Genomic DNA, 18445 nt, shown 5'->3' with positions numbered 1-18445 from the left:
GCCCCTGATGCTGCTTGGCCTGCTGTGTTCATCCAGCTCTACACCTTGTTATCTCAGATTCTCCAGCATCTGCAGTTCCTACTATCTCATGAATATCATGGTATTAAGCAGTCCGAAAGATATTTATTACAATTAAACATTTTACACTAGCCTTATATTCCTCAAACACGAAACTGTCTGAGCTAAGATAAAGCTATTATTTCAGGACAGAGGAGCATGCTTCCAGTTGAGGAGCATGCTTCAAATGATCTGAGGTAAGATGGAGTGTGAGATCTTTATACCCTCAGCAGTGAATGATCATAAAAATACTGCCAGACTCTCCACGCGACACCACACAACAGTTGTGGCAATAGTTTTGTCATTTTGAGAGTTGAATCGTTTTTATTTGTACAGTGGATTATAACGTCTTAATTTTACCTTAATAACAAATCTATATATTTCATCTGATTTTTAAGAACAAAACTGAGGAATTTTTAAAAAAACTTTAACTGTTAACATATAAACATTCCAACTTCCACAGCTGTTGACAAATTCTTCACATAAAATGTGAACAGTACATGTATGCTCAGAAGAATTAAACATATGTAAAAGGCAGAGATAACAAGGTTAGAGCTGGATGAACACAGCAGGCCAAGCAGCATCAGAGGAGCAGGAAGGCTGACGTTTCGGGACTAGACCTTTCTGAAGGAGGGTCTAGGCCCGAAACATCAGCCTTCCTGCTCCTCTGATGCTGCTTGGCCTGCTGTGTTCATCCAGCTCTGCACCTTGTTATCTCAGATTCTCCAGCATCTGCAGTTCCTACTGTCATATGTAAAAGGCAGACAGAAATACAGTAAACTGGAGTGATTGACAGCTGTGGTGAGAATAGATTGACAAAATTTTATGCAGCATAACAAAGACTAACTGAGTTAGAGATATTGACAATGGATATACTTTGACAATGGCAAAATGCAGGACAATGGACACCAACTATTCGTGAATGGAAGGAAGGAACGTTTGGTCATTATACCCTAAATTCTGTGAACAGTTGACAGATATAAGAGAAGAAAATGACATTTGGATTTACCAGAACAAACTAACTAGATGGATTCAAGATTGCTAGATAGAACTTAATGCTGTTAAGTGAAATGGAATAATAGGACAGAAAAAGAACAGATGAATATGCAATTCAATAGTATCCAACACCCAAACAGTATGATTATGCATCTTTCTGTCACACCTGTTGGTCAGTGTGGTTAACAACACTGTCAACAATCCTTATTGAAAACATGATTCATCATGAGGGGCTTTCACTATAAGCTGAAAAAAGTTGCTGTGACTTGGGTGGCATGGTGGCTCAGTGGTTAATATTGCTATCTCACAGTGCCATGTTACCTGGGTTCAATTCCAGCTTTGGACTGTGGAGTTTGCACTTCTCCCCCCGTTGGTGTGGGTTTCCTCCGGTTGCTTCTCCCACAGTCCAACCTTTACAGGTTGGGTGGATTAGCCATGCTAAATTGCCCAGAATGTCCAACGATGTGCAGGGTAGGTGGATTAGCCATGGGAAGTGCAGGGTTACAGGGATGGGGTGCGTCTGGGTGGGATGCTCATCAGACGGTTGCTGTGGACTTGATGGGTTGAGTGGCTTGCTTCCACGCTGTGGGGATTCTACGACTTCATGTAGATCATTGGTGGGGACAGATTTGGCATATGGCTCATGTTTTGTATGGATTGGAGACTGATGAGAATGTGGAGACGTCTGTATTGTAAGTAAGGGAAGAATTGGCTATGAAGAGCAGCACGTTTCCTTTATTCTTTATTCGTTCACACGATGAGGGTGTTGTTGGCTAGGCCAGCATTTATTGCCAATCAGTACAGTTTTGAGTCAACCACATTGCTGTAGGTCTGGAGTCACATGTAGGCCAGACCAAGTAAGGACGGCAGTTTCCTTCCCTGAAGGGCATTAGTGAACCAGATGGGTTTTTCCGCCAATCAGCAATGGATTCATGGTCACCATTAGACTCCTGATTCCAGATATTAAATGAAGTCAAATTCCACCAGCTGCTGTGGCGGAATTTGAACCCAGGTCCCGAGAACATTACCTGGGTCTTTTGATTTAACAGTCCAGTGTTAATACCACAGGCCATTGCCTCCCTTTATGATCTGCAGTTCCACTGGAAACAGTATCTCTGCAGATTTTTCTCTCAAGATTTTAATGGATGGACAAAGTTTGTGAAGTGAAGTTTAGGTCAAGTGAATTACATATCAGTTAGGATTACATATCAGAGAGAATTGTATGTGCCAGATGGCATTTTCTTGATCTAAGCTTTGTTTAAATTGAGACAGCAGCAGATAGAACTGATCTTAGGATATTTTCCAGTCATTCATTTTTGTCATTATAGATTCTTCTTTTTCTTCTCATAAAAATAATGGCTTTTCAAGAATTTGTACCTTATTCCCTGACAAAGTAACTACAGCAGGTACACAGACTTGTGGTTTGTTGCTTTATGATACCGTGGCTCCTGTCTTTTTTGTTGGACCTTAGGCAAGCAGGAAAGCAGCTCGAGGGAAAGCTTCATCCAAACAGAACCAACGAAGCTCCTCAAATGTCTTCTCCATGTTTGAGCAGTCTCAAATTCAAGAGTTCAAGGAGGTGAGGAGTCCATGTCCTGTCTATGATTATTGTTATGATTGAGGCTGTTGCTTGAGTCCCATTACACCTTGGGTTGCGACATAATGTAAAAAGTTTGTCTAGTTACTAAGATGGCCCAATAAATTCTGTAAACAAGTACGACTGGTTTATTGTCAAAGCAAAACATATATTCTATCAAGATGCAATAATTAGTTGTTGATAACAGAGAATTATACATGCTTATCCCTCTAAATATTACCAAAATACAAATGTGATAAATGGGAAGAAATGGATTTCTCTGTAGAGATTAACTTTCTGAAAAAGACCTCATGAACCACATGCCTTTTTGAGACCCTCTTGCCTGATTCTAGCCCAAACCTATCACTCGCTATTCCTGGAACACTCACTGGATATCTGCTGAAAGATAAGCATGCCTGGTGCTTGCAACATATTTAAAAACTCACTCTGCGCCCTGATGAGCACAGGCATTCCAAAGCTGCCCTGCTTGGCGACGGACAGTCATTCTGAGAAGGGGAAAATAGCATCGTGATTCTCTAACAAGGACATAGGTCCTGGTGAATGGGTTGGTGCAAAGGAAGGGAGTCCTCTTCTTGGAGAACTGGCAGAGGACACAACACGACTGGACCCTGGCAGCCTGATCTGAGATCATCACCTGGGTCAGTGCAGTCTTACTCATGTGGAGGAATGGCCAGCAGCACTGCAAGGAGGTCAGTGATGTACTCCACTCTGCCAGGGTAAGTGCCACAGCCTTCCTTCTCATTCATTGTCTCTGCGATTACACTCACGTCCTGCCAATGCTCATACTCAACCACTCTCAATATTTCCTGCAACATCATCTCTCACTTGTTCTTGATCAGCCCCAACCTCCCACACCACAAACCCCCATGGCTTCTGCACTTCCTACGCACTTGGCTGGGATACCTCACCACCTTTGAACTTGTCCCAGCACTAGCTGGGCCACCCACTTTCATCTAATTCAAATTGTCCCTTTTTCTCAGTCCAGGAGAAAACAGCCCTTTCATAACGGTGAAGATGGACCCAGGACGGGTTGAGAGGTGTTCAACATTGCCCACTACAAGGAGAGAATCCTGTCCCTTGGAAGAGAAGACAGGGATTGCTCCTGCAGGGATGCTGAGACATCTCCATATCCTGCCAACTAAATAAGAGGCACTTTTCAGTCCACTGCCATTCTCATATTAACCCCACTGTCAGTGTCAAGCATTACACACCACTTTGAACCATTGGCTGACATGCCTACTCTCCCTTGTGCCTTCCAGGTACCGTCAAGAAATCCATAACTCGTGTGAGAAATGGGCTGCTGTGCAAGAAGGTGCCCCCTAAACCTCTGAGGAAGAGAGTTCCATGTTATCAGAGGATGCATTAGCAAGGCTGCATCCTGCATCTTCCTCCAGCTCAGATATTGACACCTTGGTGCCAATGTTCGGGTTAGAAAGTGTGGGAGCACAATCTGCTGAGTAGCTCCCTGTGACAGCAAATGTCCAGCTGCCAGCTGTCAGAGGACTGCTGGAGACCAGGCACCTGCTCAGCCCCAGGCAGGGCAGCATGCTGTGGTGTCAGCAATCAGGGACTTCATCTACAGGAGCAGCCTACAGGTATGTGGGAGGAAATGGCCATCAAAGCCCAGAGGCTGCAGAAGTCCAATGAGACCAAGCTGCCTCAAATACACGATCCTCCATTTGCCTCCATGGATAGGTTGGCAGCTGCCATGGAGAGCCAGGTCTAGCACTGTCAGGTTCTGCTGGAAACTTGCAAACGCCTGCACTCTATAGCCCTAGCCACTGGTCCTTCCGGCTGATGGAAGGCCATGTGGCACTGTGCACTCTGTGTCCCTTCGTCACATAGGGTGTGGTGGCAGAAGGCACCCAGTCAGAGGAGAAACCACACACAGGTCCCTCAGAAGACTCCTCTCCAGACACTTCAGAGATGGCTGGGCCCTCCACCCTACCTGTCTTCAGTGACCTTTGAATAATCAAGTGAGAAGGGTCCACTTGTCTCTAGCATCCAGACACACGTGCTCCAAGGTCACCCAACCAAACTTCCAAACAACAGAGCCCACTGCTGACCAGGCTCCCTCCATCCCAGCTGTAGACCTTTGATCAACACTAAGGTGTAGCGGGAGGGAAAGAAATAAAATTTGAGGTGAGTTTGGTTGCAAGGGCGACAGTTGATTTCATTTAAAGTTTCACATTTGTTAATATTATTGGGTTTTACAATACTTTCTCTGTTTGTTTCTCTGTGTAGCCCTGAATGTAACTGTGTCAGTGTGATGCTTTACTTCATGTTCATACAGGATGTACCTTGGATTGATGTCTATGCTGAATGCACTTGTCAGTTGGAGTATTTGGAAGCATGATGAATGTTGTACATTCAGCAATGGATTCTGCTGGCACCATTCCCTTGGTCAAAGATCCCTATTCTTTCCCTGGCCCCTGTGTGTGAAGTGTATGTGCTGAAAGAAGTGGTCAGCAATGTCTGGGGCAGGAAGATATACAACACACAGGGAGCCAGGGCTGAAGGGGCCTGCAGGTCCATGTGCTCACCAGTATATATTAACTCCACTGTCAGTGTCATTCATGACACACCAGTTTGAACCATTGGCTGAGCTGCCTTCTCTTGCCCTTGAAAGGACATCAACTAAATGGGTTTTGCAGCCTCTTCCTTCACAAGTCAAGACACTTAACCACCCATTTAAGGTGTGATCACAGCCATTTTCTTTCACATTGTGTATTTACAAATTTCAGGACAATGGAAGGCGACAACAAATACAGTTCAGGCATTGGTTTCCAGCCTCTGCCTCCCAGTGTTGGTAAGACCCCTAACATCCAGATCACCTTCCTGCGAGATCTTCTTGTAAACCCCATAGGGTTCTCTTCTCTCCAGGTCTCCCCTCAGCTCATCTACATGACCCTTTACCTGCACACCTTCAACCCACCTCACCCCCACCCCCCTCCCCACCAGCCCCTGGCAAATGCAGTGAATATGCTATGGGCGGTCATATGCTCCTTCCCACTCTTGGAACCAGGGTATTCCTGACTGTAGTTGAACATCCCTCCCACATGATGAAATTCCAATCCATGCCTTAGGATATACACCCCTTCCAAATACAGTAGCCCAGTCTTCACAACTGTCATCCTGTCTTTTTCACAGCTTGCAGCTTCTAATCTCGACAAATAGCTTGTATAGTCCCCTACACACAGCAACAGCCTCCTTAAAAACCGAAAGAACTGTGGATGCTGTAAATCAGAAACAAGACTGTTGAGAACAATGTGACTCTTCTTTGAAACTGAAGGGGACCGGAAAAGTGTGTTTTCTATGCTGTTGACAAAGTAGAAGGGACAGTCACTAGAGTTAGCAAGAACTGCAGATGCTGTAATCAGAGTCAATACAGTGTGGAGCTGGAGGAACACAGCAGGCCAGGCAGCATCAGAGGAGTGAACACAGCAGGCCAGGCAGCATCAAAAGACCAGGAAAGTTGACGTTTCGGGTCGGGACCCTTCTTCAGAATTGGGGAAATGTCCATCTTCCCCACCTATCTGCCACACCCATCCCACTGACCAATCCCTGCCATTCCCTACCTGCATTCACCTATCACCATCCCACCTACCTTCCCCATACCCACACCTCCTCTCCCTATTTATTTCTGAGCTCCCTTCCCCCTTCCCATTTCTGAAGAAGGGTCCCGACCCAAAATGTCAATTTTCCTGCTCCTCTGATGTTGTCTGGCCTGCTGTGTTCCTCCAGCTCCATACTATGTTGTGTCTGAAAGTGACTGGAGTCTTCACTTCAAAAAGAATGAAACATAAAGACAGGGAAGTCTTCCTAAAACTGCATAAGGCACTTGTCAGACCACAGTTGGAACACTGAACAGTTTTGGGCCTTTATCTAAGGAAAGGTATGCGAGCATTTGAGGCAATTCATAGAAGGTTCACTAGATTGGTCATCAGCATGGAAGGATTTCCAAATGGTTGAGCAGGTTTGGCTTGTACTCATTGGAATTTAGAAAAATGAGAGAAGACCTTTATTTAAACACAAGATTTTTTAGGAGACTTGACAGTGTAGATGCTGAGAGGTTATTTCCCTTTGTGGGAAAGTCTCAGGCCAGCAGACAGCATCTGAATCAGGAGCTAACCATTTAAGACAGATGAAGAGAAATTTCTTCCCTGGGGGGATAGTGAATCCGTGGAATTTTTTTTTACCACAGAGGGCTGTCAAGGCTGGATGATTAAGTATATTCAATGCTGAGATAGGCAGGTATTAAGATACTGCTGATGAGACAGATGTGAAATAGGTTTCAATGGCATTGGTTGAAAGTTTGCTGTGAATAGTAGAAAGTAGGTCAGCTCTACAGGGAGCAAACAAGACACTAGGAATGGGCGAGGTGTCAAATCAAAATGTAGGATGGTGTCCATGCTTCCTTGGACTCAATATTACATCTCAAAGGCTGTCAAGTACCTCAGTGGAAATTTAGGGACTGTTCCTCCAGCTTGGTTTGGCTTTCACTGGAGCACTGTCTGGATAATGATGGAAATGTTCGCATGAGAAGGAGATGGTGTACTAAAATGGCAGGTATCTCGAAGGTTGAGGTCGTTCTCACAGACTGACTGGATGTGTTTGGCAAAGTAGTTACTCAGTTTGCGTTTGGTCTCTTTCGTGTATAGGAGGCTACATTGTGAGCAGTGAATGCAGTGTACTAGATTAAAAGAAGTTCAAGTAAAATACTCCTTCATTTGGAAGTTGTGTTTGGGGCCTTGGATAGTGAGGATGGAAAAGGAAGTGTTGAACGTTAGACATTCTGTGATGGTGTGTGAAGATGCCAAGAGGGTTGTGGGTGAGAGGGGTGAGAAGGGCGAGGAGTTTAGAAGTGACAGAGGAAGAGACTAGGAGAGAACAGTCCCTGCAGCATGCCTACAAGAGATGGGTGGGGAAGATGTATACAGTGAGGACATCCCTCTGAAGGTAGGGCAATTGTGAAGGTTGATCCTTTGAATGCAAAGATTGTTGGGTGGAAAGTGAGGACAAGGGGAATGTTGCTGTTTTTCAGGGGTTGGCGGGGTTGGGGGGGGTTGTGGTGAGTGGTGAGGACAGATATGCAGAAAATCAGTCTGACGTGGCTGAGAGCCCAGTCACCCATAGCGCAGGCAAATCCTCCGGTGAAGAAAAGGGAAAATATGTTGAAAGCAATCTATGGAGGGTGGCATCACTGGAACAGATGCAACAAAGATGGAGAAACTGGGAGAATGGAAATACGTCCTGAAGTGAACTGGGGTGTGAGGAACTACAGTCAAAGTACCTTTGGGAGTCGGTTGATCTGTAATTGATATTAGTGAATGGGCACTATTTTCCAGCCTCTTTCAGTTGTGAAGAGGAGTTACAGTGGATTCCAAATGTTAAATTTGTTTGTCCCTCCACGGTCCTGCTTTGTCTATCCAGCACTTTCCATTATTATTCCCAATTTATCTCAATCTTTCTCCTTTGTTTCTTGCTTCTTTCTTGACTGGATCAACTATATGAAAGCTACATATTTATGTTTCACATCTGCATGAACAACCGTGCAGCTGACTGTGGGTAATTTTGACTATAGACAACACCCTTTACCAATCTTTATTGCCAGTGAAGCAATTTAGAAGAGGTGTTTAACAGGTGAAGGAAAAATATTGTGTTTTGCATTTCTATCAGAAGTCAACCCATGAAACACATGCTACATCATCACAGGGAGGGAAATGTCATATGACCTTGCGCTCTCTTGAAATCTTGTGGCAAGATGAAGCTGCAGTAAAATGTTTCCTTCGTATTAACCTTTAAATATCAACATTTCTTTCATTCAGAAGGCTCCTTGAATATTCTTCAGCAATGCAATGAAGCCAAGGATCTTGTACCCTTATCCACCTTAGATGGAATATCTGGGAGTTTGTCAAAAATACACTCATATCGAAATGTTATCACAATATAGTGCTACAGAAAAGACAAGCGCTTGGAAACAGACATATCCCAATTTTGAACACTTGCTTGGTTGAATTGGAAGGAAAGAAAGTCAAGTCGATTTGCATTCACTGCTGAAACCTCATCAGCCATCATTTTTACCCTGAAGCTGACTGTGGTGCAAACACTCTGCAATTAGGCTTACCAACAGTGATTATATGTCGTCCTGGAGAATTAATCACATGACTTGCCCCAGATTCCAGCTATTTGGCTAACACATCCACAGATAAGGCAAACCAGGGCAGGAATTATATACAGTTAATGTTTGGGCTGTGGGAGTGTTGCCGAACAAATAGACCTAGGGGGAACTGGTGCATTGTTCCTTGAAGTTGGAGTCGCAGGTAGATAGGATGGTGAAGAGGGCATTTGGCATGCTTGCCTTCATTGGTCAGTGCACCACTATAGGAGTTGGGACGTCATGTTGCGGGTGTACAAAGCATTGGTGAGGCCACTTTTGGAAGACTGCGTATTCATTTCTGGTCTCCTTGCTACAGGAAAGATGTTGTTAAACTCGAAAGGGTTCAGAGAAGATTTACAAGGATGTGGCCAGGATTGGAGGGTTTGTGCTCTAGGGAGAGGCTGAATAGACTGGGACTTTTTTCCCTGGTATGTAGGAGGCTGATGAGTGACCTTATTGAGGTTTATAAAATCATGAGGGCATAGATCGGCTGAATGGCAATGGTCTTTTCCCCAGGGTAGGGGAGTCCAAAACTAGAGGGCATAGGTTTAAGGTGAGAGGGGAAGGATTTAAGAAGGACCTGAGGGGCAACCTTTTCATGCAGAGGATGATACATGTTTGGAATGAACTGCCAGAGGAAGTGATAGAAGCAGGTTCAATTAGAACATTCAAAGACATCTGGATGGGTATGGGATAGGATGACTTTTCAGGGATATGGGCCAACTGCTGGCAAATGGGAGTAGATCAGTTTAGAACATATGGTTGGTGCGTACGAGTTGCACTGAGGGCCTGTTTCTGTGCTGTATAACTCTATGACTTGATGACTCTAAAAGGCCTCAGTATGCCAATTGGAAAGCAAGAAAACTTATCACACAACTGAGTATCTGCCAAGCAGCCATTTGTTTCCTATTTTCAATAATTTTATATCTCTACAAAAAGAAATGTTAGAAGAAAATTACAAATTAAGAAAATCATTTTTACTTTCACCATGCTTATCCTTTAGGATTTCACAAACTTGTTTTGAAAATGAGTCATACCAGACTCGAAACGTTAAGTCTATTTCTATCACACCAGATGGCCCCACACCTGCCGAGTTCTTCGAGTCTTCCAGCTTCCTGAGTAGTTTGCTTTAATCGCACACAATAACGTCCCTCAGATTGATCCTTAATTCCTGGAGTCTCCAGACCAATCATGCAGGGTTGGCAAACCCACAGTCCGTTAAGTCAGGACTCCCATCCAGCCATAAAACCGCTGAATAAAACTTAGCAAGAATTAGCCTAGATTTGTTTTTGTCAAATTTCGTGAAGGGTTTCTTTCTGTGAGGCTGAACACTTTTTCTTGTGCTATCTTCCCAGACTCACCTCATTAACTGTGCACCACATGCCCTGGTACTCCATTGGTCCTATTTCCCCACTTGTTACAGGTGGAAGTACCAGCCACTGCCAGGACCTCCCAGGATTCCTGGTGCTGGTGCCATTTTTAAAGCCTAGCCATGCACATGGTCAGGTGCAGGCATTTTACTTTGCTCTGGACATGTCAGACATTGAGTCATTGGAATCCCACTTTGCTGACAGGAACCTGGAGGTCCTGCTGGCCTGGCTATGCCTGTTGTCGCTACCCATGGAGTGTGCCCTGAGATGTTGGTGTTGGATGGAGGATCAGTGAAGGAGCAAGCTGGAGCCACCAGGTTATCGCTCTGACCGTCATGTCTGAATTATCTCCGTCCATTTTCTATCTGGTGGGTGGGAGAATGGGTAATTGCATATCAAAAAAGAGAGAAGACATAACAATGAGGATGTTAATGCATGCAAATCGGCCTTCTGCAGCCCACGATTGAGAATCTCATCTAGCTGTTCAACATTTAGTTGAAAAATGGGACTTAGTGTTCTCGACAGTGAGAAGCTAGTTACTGGTCTTCTCACCCAATTTTGCCAACTTTCTAATCAGGGCCCATGCTATTCAAGGGCTGGAAAGTCTCTCTCATTAGTGTTAAATGGTTTTACAAACTGACTTCCATGGCAGTAAATTTGTAGTTGAAGGGTCACTCCCTCACAGGCACTCAGTTCATTCAAATCCATGTGCTGTTCAAAGTCGTGCAGTTTCATGTGGTTTCTAAACTTCCAGATTGCATTTTTGGATTTTCTCCCCTTCCCTGTCCTTATAAGTATCTTCTCACCTGGAGCTGCTTCTGCTCTGCTGCTTTGAATGAGCTAACAACTGGAGGAAGAGGACCATCGGTATCTGCCTAAATTACCTGGAGATAAGCGGCAGATAGGCTGAATAAGACAGGAGATGAACAGTAGTCTACTAGATCTATCAGCCAAGAAATATTTTCTTAGATATTTCTGAAGCAGTGCTAGAGAAGAATTCATTTCACCAGGCTATGACTGACCTTTTCAATCTCATGAGGCAGGACCCATTGCCTGCTGGGCGAGTGACCATGTTTTACCAGTGGCTATCAAAGTCACACATGTGGAACTGTTTTCCCATTGGATCCTTCCAGATTGCTGGAGGGGACATGATATAACAGTATTAAGTAATGTTGCGTTCTGCACATCAGAAGCTCAACTAGCAGCTTGTGTAAATGAAGTCCACTTGATCAATGTGTAACTGATATTTAATCAGCACAAAAAGGAAGACTGGAATGATGGTATTTTCCCACATGAATGACTTCCCCTGGCACCTTGTGGCTTTTGTCGTCTCTACCAGTGTGTGGTCCTGTGGAAGGGTTCGGAGATAGTTCATTGTCACTAATCCTTCTTTTCTTGAGCCTATCTCATGAAAAGTGGCAAAAGAAACACCACTGCAGAGCGTGTAACGAAAAGGCACTGTTCTTAGATAACAGGTTTTATTGCATGATAGTTGCGAGCACAACTACATTTCTCAGGCATAATGACTAGGACTTTGAGGAGCTGGTCCAGATACATCTGCTTCTTCTGAAAGCTTGAGTGGAGCTGCCAAGAGCCAAATGTCACCTCTATCAGAAAAGCAAAATGGAATTATGTGCCTCAGTCCTTCAGGGCCTTCCCCACCTCTCTGTCAATGTTGAAGCCATTATTTCAGTGAGTGCCAGGGAATCTATGAAACATACTCAAAGAGGGTGAAGAAGGTGTTTACCATTGACTTTTTCAGGTGCACATGAGATTATTTTCAATCAGAGGAAACATGTTTGGACACAGTATCTGAGAAATTTGTTACACAGTAAGTGGTAAGCGTACTACTGGGACTAACAAGAGACTTTGAATCTATGTTTCCCAAAGCTGTGCACCACTCTAATTTTCCTCATGTTGTCTAGCTCTGCATAGCCTAATTGCAGGAGAGTAATTCATTAACAACTCCATTGGTATCTTGTCATGCAACCATCAGGGAACATCAACTTGATGTGCTCAATTAGTGCTGGGATCCATTATTTCTGGTGACTGATGGTGGAGTTGGACCAGCATGATCTTTTGGTTCTATTGTTCACAAGGTCAACAAAGACCATCCAAATGAAGTCTTGTTTGCAATTACAGTTTTCATTCTGAAATGGCCAGATCTTACAGTCAGATTTCAATTTCATGCTCTACACAGACTTCTCAAATGTAACAGATGATAAGTTCAAGGCTTTCTTGCCTGGTTGACATAAAAATCCACTGACTTAAAATTGATTTGGAATTAAAAATCTGATCCATGGTTTCTTGTAAATAGCAGAGCAAGTGATACCAGGGTGTTACAAGAGTTAAATGTATTCAAGGTGGAAGTGTTTGGACTTTGTGTTTGTTCAGTAGGATAAGGATTCACTGTATTTACTATAGCAATAGTTTTTGAGGCACATTCAAGCACAGGAGTGATAGATATCTTTGCAGTGTAGTCTATATTGTAAAGGTAATTCTCAGGATGGTGAAGATCACATGATAAGTGATGCTAATGCAATTACTGACTAAATCTCTGTCATGTACCCCCAGGCCTTCGGCTGCATTGATCAAAACCGTGATGGAATCATCAGTAAACAGGACTTGAGGGAAACCTTTATGCAGCTGGGTAAGTGAATTGGTCTGCCAGTTCTTGCTACTAATCTCCAGCTATTGGCTGTCCAATGGTTTCAAAGTATTACAGGCATTATGTGATTTTTTACACATTTATGAAAAGATATGATGATATTTTCTCATCAACTTGTTCAGAGATGTTGGGACGTACCTCCAGAACTGGTAGGACTTGAACCCAGGTCTCCTGGGATATGGGTAGGCACTCTATCATTGCACCAGAGGAGTCCTGACCAGTGATGTCAGTCTCAAAGTGTTTACCGAGATGAGTGATGTCAGGGATTCAATATTCCTGGCTGGAGAGACAGGCTTTGATGCAAAAGTGCTGCAATTGGTCAATGGCCTTCATGGCTGATGCTACCTGGTTTCTAACCCCACAGACCAATCCAATTTCTCCAAGAGGACACTGAACCATTTGTTCAAAAAAACAGATGGAAATGCTGTTTGAAAATGATATGAATATTAATGTGTTTGAAAATATTTATAGGTAAGTTGAATACCAATGATGAAGAATTGGAAGCGATGTTGAAAGAGGGAAAGGGACCAATGAACTTTACAGTGTTCCTCAGTCTCTTTGGAGAAAAACTGAATGGTAAGGACAAGACAGCATGCTGACAGCAATTGGTTATTCAATAATCTTATTTATGTATGTGATGAATCTCAATTCAAATTGTTTCATGTCTGATGGTACAGTGGTGATGGAACCCATATTTGGAAGATCTCTTGCATCTGAGTCAGAAGGTTGTTGAATCTGATTCCAGTTCAGGTAGTTGGGCACAAAATCGAGGCCGGCACTCCAATGCAGGACTGGGAGCGTGCACTATCAGAGATGCCAACTTTTGAATCAAGTGTTAAAGTGAAACTCTCTGTGCTCTTTCAAGTGCACCTAAATGGCACTACTTTTAAGAAAAGCAGCGTTGTTCTCACCTGCAATGTCACCGTTATTTGTATCTCAACCAACATCACTCAAACACAAAATTTGTGGGACCGTGCTGAGTGTAAATTGGCTGCTGCATTTCCTGAATCAGAACACTTATTGCACTGTTTTAAAAACACTTGTTTGGCTGTGAAGTGTTTTGAGATGTTCTTATGGGTGTAACTGCAAGTCTTTCTTTCTACTTTCAATGCCACATCATATAATTTCAACTATTCCAGCCCAAATGCCGGTGCTAGCAATAGCAATTGGTTTGAAGCTTATTTTATCTCGGCAGGGACTGACCCAGAAGAAACTATTGTGAACGCCTTCAAACTGTTTGATCCACAAGGAACAGGGCATGTCAAGAAGGATGAGTGAGTTACAAAGTCATTTAAATAGTGAGATAGAAGTCACCTGAAAATGTTGCATGAGGATGTACTTTTAGTATTTCAGCTGACATCTTCATCCTGTAAATTTCTTAATTTTCAACATAATGTGATTAGCACCAGAGCTTCTTGATACAGGCTGCATACTGACAGTGTGAACATAAATCAGTCAAGCCAATTGCTTACTTTTCTGACGGTTATGCTCTTAGATGTTTTGCTTCTACAAGTTTTTTTCACACCTCTTGAGTTGGAAGTACTGACACCGTGTAGAGACAGATGTTGTATTGTTCATGATTACACTTGTCTGCGTGTGCAGTGCTTTAGAATAAAATGCTTTGGAGTACAGCTGCAGAAAGTTATATTAGTACTTGAGTAATCTAGAGGCGTGGGCTGATGATCCGAAGACGTAACTTTTGCAAGTTGACAATTGGGCAATTTAATTTCAGACAATTTGGAAACGAAAAGCCAGGATCTTTATTGGTGACCTTAGAGATCCTAACACACAAGATGGTGTAGTATCCTGAAGATGTGAAAAGTGCTGTTGAACTGCATGCTACATTGTTCAAATCACTGACAGAGGATAAAGAAAAGGCTGATTAGATTTCATGCAATTGAACTAATGATGGATTAAATGAAGATAATTCCATACCATTAGGTTCAATCCATTTATCATCTAATTTGGCAAAAACATTAAAATCTTGCTCCTTAACTTTAGGTATGTTTTCTTCCTGCTTTCATAGATTTAAGAGACTCCTGATGACACAAGCTGATAAATTCAGTGCAGATGAGGTGAGATTTTGCTGTCTAAATGTAAACAATGTAAAACATTTAAGATACTTCATATTCAAAAGCTTTCTCAGTTAGACTTTGGGAAGAAGCAAACCCATCGCACAGTTGTACTTGAGGTGGAACTAAACCCTTCAGGGAACAGGATTATTCCAGGGAAAATTAACTGCCCACAAGGTGGGGCAGCAACTTGTGGAATGCAAATTTTTACTGAGTATAGCTGTCTCATAGATGATTGCTCCTTCACGGAGTAAAAGTCTCTGTCCCGCTAACTCCGAGTTATATAAATTCTTTGCCCGAGCAACTTCACGGCATTAAACTCTTTGTCTGGTGACTGACGCTTACCCAAGTGGAGATGGACGGTTGAGAGGAGAAATAAAAGGGGGAATAACAAAACACGAGGGATCTGTCAGAGTAGATCAGGAAAACTGTTCCCATTGGGGGAAGCATCAGGAACCGCAGGGTACAAATTGGTAAATGAAGCAGTGAAGACATGAGGAGAAACTTTTGCATGCAGCAGGTGTTTGGGATCCAGAAGGCACTACCTGAGAGTATGGTGGAGGCAGATTCAACCAAGGCATGATGCAATCAATCAAAGCCAATAAGATTATGATCTGAGATGAAACAATGTGCGAGGCTCTGAGAAGGAGGCTAGTGAGGGGCACAAAGTAAAACTTGCTCATCCAGAGAGCTAGCACAGATGCAATGGACTGAATATTCTCCTTCTGAATATTATTGTGCTCAGCCGCACAGACGGGAAAGTCAAGATTTAATTCCTAGTCTAGATATTTTCTAATCAACCTGGTTAGAGATGTTATCACTTGAACCTGGGCTTCCTGGCTCACAGATAGGTACACAACTCCTACACCACAAGAGCTTCTAATATTTCCCTTCTGTGCTGTTAGCATTCTGTGACTCTGGGTGGTTATCTAATTCTTAGGAAACAGGGCTATCAATCGCTGGTTCTCTAACTGGTGAAGACTAATTGTTCACTTGGTGTTTCTCTAACCAAAACTGAATAAACCTGGGGTGTCAGGCATGAAGAATTTCCTGAAATTGAAAGGGATAAGGAAAGTAGGGTTGGAAAGCACAGAGTTTAGGACTTTGTTGTGGTTTTATGAAACTATAATTTATTCATGATCATCAAAAGAAATTTATTGTACCAAGGGCATTTGAAAACCAAACAAATTATTTAGTTTCCTATATGTGTGTGACCCTGGCAGCCATCTGATCTGGTGTTGCATGCTCATTGCTTTAATAATCTCTATTCCTGTCCTTTTCTCCCCACAGGTAGAACAGATGTTTGCTGTGACTCCCATTGATGTTGCAGGAAACATTGATTATAAATCACTGTGTTATATCATCACACATGGAGATGAGAAAGAAGACGCCTAGTTTGAATGTTGTTGGTGTCTGGCTTCTGCAGTCATCAATGAAAAATCAGTGATAATGATCATTGTGAATCAGTGCTAAATAAAACATGGCTACTCAAAATAGACAACTTATCCTTCAATGTTCAGCTAAGCACAACTGCTCATATCAGATTGTCAAGCTCACTCTTGTACTAGCTCACGGCCACTATTAAATCGTTTATTTCATGCCATTTTGACACCTTCTTCTCTTGTTGTGAAATTGTTGGCTTCTCATTGGAATACACTCCTATGATTCAATGATTATGGGTTTTTGTCCATGATTCTTGAGATTGTGGATGCTGACTGGATATGAGGCGTGAGCCTGGCCACACACATATGCACACTTCAGTGGGAGACATGTTATAATAATGAGACAGGAACCAGTCTGACTTTTCCCTCCAGAACCTTGCACATCGAATGGTATTTGGCACAGACTGTATCGAAGCTGGGATCTTCTTGTTCCACGTGACTCAGTGACTGACTGAATAAACACCCTGTATCATTGGCCAAGCAAATCTACTTTTCTTTCAATGGCTTGATCATACTCAGGCAAACTTGCCTCGGTAACAACTGGCACTCAGTTTGCACTTTCGGGTTCCTCAGGCTGTTTCTCCATTTTTATTTTCAAATATGTCGTGTCACTGCGATTCCATGGAAAGATTCAACAATAAAATCAATTGACTCAATGTCTTTGATAAAGTTAATGTCGTCATTTGTGTGTGTGTATGTGTGTGTGTGTGTGTGTGTGTGGAGGTGGGGGGGAGGGGAGTACTTTTGGTCTCGGGCACTCGAATTCTTCACTTCCTGTGATCATAGTCAGTCTGGGGTCTGTCCACCCAAAGTGAAGGGTGTATTTAATCAGGGGCTACTTCTGTTGGAGGGAAACCGATGTATTTAATTCTGGCAATTCAAAGTAGGAGAAGGGAAAGTAATTGTGAAGGGAGAGGGAAACTCAACATATAATGAAGGGGAATGTTTAAGGACATGGGTTACTTCAGGAGCAATGGAACATTGATGGTTGTCACTACGACAGCCTGTCATGTTCAGTGAAATATTTGTTTGAATAACACCCAGTTGTGTCTTTTCAAGATCTTATGTACATGCGAGGTTCTGTTCTTGCTGTCTCACTTCTTCCTAACGAATAAATTAACAGTCGGTGACTTTGACAACTTCTGGCAGGATTGAAATTCACCCCTGAATCCCAGTCAATCTGCTCCCTTTGCTTCAGCATGAGGTTGAAGTTGCACTATCATAGAATTGTCTTCCGGTTTGCATATCTTGAAAAGCTGTACAGTGCAGCACGATGTTTGGCATGACTATGCTGTTGGGCCAGGAATCAGTGGGTCATGTTGATAGGAAGGCATCGTTCAGAGTGGTGTGTGGGAACATTTGGAAGCTTGGTACTGAAGTCAATAGGGAATGCTCTAAAGAAAGGCACACTGCTTCGTTGGGAGGACCCTTAACAGCCAGGCTGAGCATCTGACTCAAGCATGACCTGTGTTGACTTCCATTCCCATGCACATAGGAAAATCGAAAACAGCTGCAACTACCCTAGGAGTGGGCAGAGTGTTTTATTTTCTTTCTGAGCATGTGGGCTTAACCTGTGAGTGACATGAGGCCCTTCAAGGAGCAATTATATTAATCAAGCATTTTCATAGTCCACACTGAAGTCATCAGTAATCATTGTATCATGCGTGTGAAATACATGCAGTGTCCAACTGTGAGGTGCAAATCCTGGTTATAAGGCAATTTGACAGTGCTGTTGGTCATTGCTGATTGAAGATTTACATCTCTGCAGACTTTAAAAGTGGCAGCTGTGTGCCACAATTCACAAAGACAATGCAAGATCTGGAGGCTGCACAAAAGCACAGAACTAATTTCCTTGTTGTGGTAGGAATGGGGAACAGTTCTTGTTCCACCTTAAAATATTGCATAATTTATTTTTAAAATTACATTACAAATGTCTCGCACTACATCCAGGGATGAGAAGTCCTGTTGCTGTTCCAACTACGAGAGTGGACTGCTTCCAGAGAGTACACAAGGTGCAGAGCTGGATGAACACAGCAGGCCAAGCAGCATCAGAGGAGCAAGAAGGCTGATGTTTCGGGCCTAG

The 18445-nt window shown here is 43.1% G+C and overlaps 1 protein-coding gene across 2 annotated transcripts in view; it reads left to right on the top strand.

Annotated features, from left to right (window-relative positions):
* The window catches only part of myl7 (myosin, light chain 7, regulatory), an 18841-nt gene extending 2427 nt beyond the window's left edge, over nt 1-16414 (top strand). The window contains exons 2-7 of one of the 2 annotated variants that reach the window (XM_048618632.1): nt 2525-2632; nt 12755-12830; nt 13320-13424; nt 14044-14122; nt 14875-14923; nt 16211-16414. In XM_048618632.1, the coding sequence (XP_048474589.1) occupies nt 2525-2632; nt 12755-12830; nt 13320-13424; nt 14044-14122; nt 14875-14923; nt 16211-16315 (522 nt within the window). In that variant the 3' untranslated portion in view covers nt 16316-16414. The remainder of the gene's footprint in view (nt 1-2524; nt 2633-12754; nt 12831-13319; nt 13425-14043; nt 14123-14874; nt 14924-16210) is intronic. The other variant, XM_048618633.1, reaches the window with a different exon arrangement.
* Nucleotides 16415-18445: the final 2031 nt, after the last annotated feature.

The sequence above is a fragment of the Rhincodon typus genome, chromosome 40 (assembly GCF_021869965.1).
Source record: "Rhincodon typus isolate 14 chromosome 40, sRhiTyp1.1, whole genome shotgun sequence".
NCBI lineage: Eukaryota > Metazoa > Chordata > Chondrichthyes > Orectolobiformes > Rhincodontidae > Rhincodon > Rhincodon typus.
This window is presented reverse-complemented; position numbering and strand designations above follow the sequence as displayed.